This window comes from Nicotiana tabacum, chromosome 17, assembly GCF_000715075.1.
Source record: "Nicotiana tabacum cultivar K326 chromosome 17, ASM71507v2, whole genome shotgun sequence".
Taxonomy (NCBI): domain Eukaryota; kingdom Viridiplantae; phylum Streptophyta; class Magnoliopsida; order Solanales; family Solanaceae; genus Nicotiana; species Nicotiana tabacum.
The window spans coordinates 139,089,077-139,092,752 of NC_134096.1; the positions used below are offsets into that span (position 1 = coordinate 139,089,077).

Below are 3,676 nucleotides of genomic sequence, written 5' to 3' on the forward strand. Positions count from 1 at the left end.
GAGAGCTCGCACCGCTTTAGAACTTCAATTTGGGTGATGCCCTGGTTGGTGGGTTTACCATAAACAATACCCTCGAGAACAAGCCTCTTCCTTCCACAATCTCTGCAACCAACTTGGCAGATCACAAAGCCTTGTTTGGCTTTGTAGTCTGGTAACATGTACAATGGGTGGGAGTTGCGACACTCAGCACTTTACCCTAAGCAAGAACCTAATCACATCATACTGCTTCTTCCTCCATACCTCAGACACACAAGTATGGCCCCCACTGGATCAGTTTGGGCGCAGCGGTCTCTCCACTCAGTCCTGCCTTTCTCTCCCTCTAGGCTCAGCTATCAATTAGATAAATTTACATTTATTTTACCACTTTTTACCTAAAAATTATTACACCAATACGTTTCAAGAAAATAAGATTTCTTAGAACAAAAGAGTTCCAATGACTTCTCTGAATTTGTCTCAACCTTCCACCAACGATGGGAGCTAACAGCAGTGGTTCAACACTTTCAGGCTTTACTTTCACAAATAAATAAGTTTTCCCCCTAATCTTTTTTGTGAAGATTTCCTCTACTTTTTCCATGTAACTCCTCCTCTCTCCCCCTCCCCTCCCCCCCACCCCAAAGAAATCATAGCTCCACCACTGTGGCATTATTCTCTTCTTCCTAAAAGGGGGAGTTGGACATGTGAAACCTCCATGGGATCTTTGAAGTATAAAACCTAAGGTAGCTGAAGAAAATCTCAAATAAGGTGCATGATGGCCACAATTGTATAAACCTTTAAACATGGTAGCAACAAGATTATAAATCTTCCAACAGAATCCTGATTATGAGATAATGGAGAGAGAAAGGTGTGTGAGTGGCCTAGGGATGGGATTCAGCTGTAATTAACTGTCAAGTGATTGATCAACTGACATTCCCGATCTTTATGTCTGGCGAAACAACAATAACAGCTACTCAAGGAAGATGGAAACAGTAGAGAAATACACACGGAATTGAATGACCTTATCCTGAAACGGTACTCATTACAAGGTCCTTATGCGTAGATTTTCTTCTACGCATTCCCTTAATCTTGTCAAACTCATTATCCAGCTAATGGACTTGAATTGCATTATAGGCAACAAGGTGGTGCATATCATGCATAAAACATGAGATCGAAAACCAATACAATTATGGAAGGGAATCTTTTACAACTAGAGCTTTCTTGTCTACAAAGGGGAACTGGAAGCTATAGTCCCGCATTTTATAAGCTGACAGATGTTTCCTCAGTGCACTATACATATTTTAAGCTGATAGATGTTTCCTCACTGCACTGCCGGAATGATGAGCAAAGTACTTTTGCCTGAGTAGTACATAAGGGTATCCAAAAAGTGACAGCAAATGTGCAGGCTTTGAGAAGGAAAGTATTTCATACCAAACTTGGTTGTTCTCGTCCAATGCTATTGAAAAACGTTCTTCACCAGCCTGCTCAAATAAGAGGTATCACGAACACCGTATATTGTAAAGTTATCACAATATAAAGGAGAATGATATTAAGATGTGATGCTAAACATAAATCTTCAAATAGAATATTATCATTTCTAATAAACATGGCAGTATGATACATACTATGCTGCTCCATGTTAACCTTTCGCAATGGCTGGCTTAGCGGCATGTTATTGAACAGAATCTCAAATTGTTAATGTTTGTTTTGCAACTATAGCTAAAGAGATTATCCAGATTCAGAGTGACACGAAGCTAAATATATCACAGCCAAAAGACCAAAACAATCGAAAGGTATATTGCAACAGCAGACAATTGCAACTAGGAGAGTAAGCTGACCAGCAAATGTCCTTGCAGAGTTCCGCTGCCAAAACTAAATGAGGCCACCCCCTTTTTCAAGTTCTTGTTCTCATTGACATAAACCACCTGTAAAGGCATCATAAGCCACGGGAACAACTCCTTCACACAAACACAGAACTTTGTCCCACTTTGAATTGGAGCTTTTTGATCAACAAAAGCCCAATTCAACCCAAAATGCCTGCATAGTTGTTGCGGTACATAATCAAAAAAATTCTTTCGAGGAGCATTGATCGCATTTGTGTTCATGCACATAATGACACGTAATTCATATTTGCATACCTCCAACTTTGAAGGGCAGTCTTTCCCTTCTCAAAAGTCTCGAGGCCTGAACCCACTAAAACGCGTGCATAATTAACAGAGAAACCATCTTTTGCAAGCTCTTTGTCTTGCTTAAGTTGAATAGCAGGTTTTTCTGTAGCTCCTCTGAATTTATTATCATAGTTAAAGGAACCAGACCTGTTACAGAGGGAAATGCTCAACAATAATGTCTACAATTAAAGCAATAGAAAGGGAAATAAATAACAACAAATTCTAGGCATTCATTACTTGTTGATACATGTTTTCTGCTCTTCAGGAGATGGACGAGTCCAGCAAAGAAATACCATCAGTACTTAAATGTGTAAGCAATTCACTTAATTTTCTGATAAAGAAAAGATACGAGCATCAAAAACCTTGAAACAGGAATACAGAAAGCATTTATTTATCAACAAAATGAAAAGGAATAAAGGAGATTTAGAGTATGAGATCGCCTTAAAACTTACCGGATAGCGTGAGATTCCGGCACCGGCAGTGAGGCGATAGTGATAGTGAGCAGATAAAACTTGGAATTGGGATTATAACGTTGTGTTCCAGATTGGGAATTCTGATTAGGGAGATTTTTGTTTCCTAATTTTTGCGTTTAGAAACTTAAAAAGAAAAAAAAAACAGATTACATACAATGATTTTCTTTTCTAATTTCTTAAATCTACTACTATATTTATTTCTTTAGCCGTGTTAGGTTAGGGATAAAGTCTGCTTACATACTATTATAATCAATAGTTTTTGCTCATATCTTATATTTTTGCCCAAAAATTATTAAATATATATAAATAATAAATTTTGAACTCATTAAATTAGATGAGATGTGGTAGAATTGCGAATCTGAACCCATAAAGTTCAAATTCTTAATTTATCTCTGCCTCACAGACTTCACTTGTGAAAGTTTACTGGATTTGTTATTGTTGTACTACTATACTTATTTGTTTCATTAGTTATCTAATAAGATTACTGTAATTCTATATTTATCGGACATGAATTCAGGTTAGTCCTTGTCTCCAATTTCATTCAATTGGGAACATTGTGTTCGATTTGAGAAAGTTGAAATAGCCGTTAATTTAATAGAACATTATATGTTGCAAAATCATAAAAGTGAAAACTAATTGATAATTCAATTGGGAACATTGTGTTCGATTTGAGAAAGTTGAAATAGCCGTTAATTTAATAGAACATTATATGTTGCAAAATCATAAAAGTGAAAACTAATTGATAAGAAATTAAAGGAAAGTAAAGACTTTAAAAAAAGTACTCCTCTCATTTAATGTGCGGAAAATGGTTTAAAATGTCTCTTTACCATGTGAAATAGGACATGTTAGCTCTACATTAAAAGTTGATTTCTATTTTATCCTTGCCGTTAACAAATAGGCTCATATATGTCCTTCATCCGTAATGGAGCACTCATAAATCCACGTGAAATAACATTTTGCATTTTAAAAATCTAAAACCATATATCCCCTAATTAAAAAAAGCCACATAGATTTAAAAAATACCCCCACCCCTCCTTTTTTTCCATACCGCACCCCTGCCCG

At 36.5% G+C, this 3,676-nt stretch overlaps 1 protein-coding gene across 1 annotated transcript; it reads right to left on the reverse strand.

Moving 5' to 3' along the window:
* Nucleotides 1-1,139: 1,139 nt before the first annotated feature.
* On the reverse strand, nt 1,140-2,765 carry LOC107776367 (UPF0548 protein At2g17695). Its single transcript, XM_016596258.2, has 5 exons — nt 2,594-2,765; nt 2,379-2,472; nt 2,112-2,288; nt 1,812-2,010; nt 1,140-1,454 (listed from the first exon to the last, which is right to left on the reverse strand). The coding sequence occupies exons 2-5, from the start codon at nt 2,435-2,437 to the stop codon at nt 1,275-1,277; spliced, it is 615 nt and encodes a 204-aa protein (XP_016451744.1). The 5' UTR covers nt 2,438-2,472; nt 2,594-2,765; the 3' UTR covers nt 1,140-1,274.
* Nucleotides 2,766-3,676: the final 911 nt, after the last annotated feature.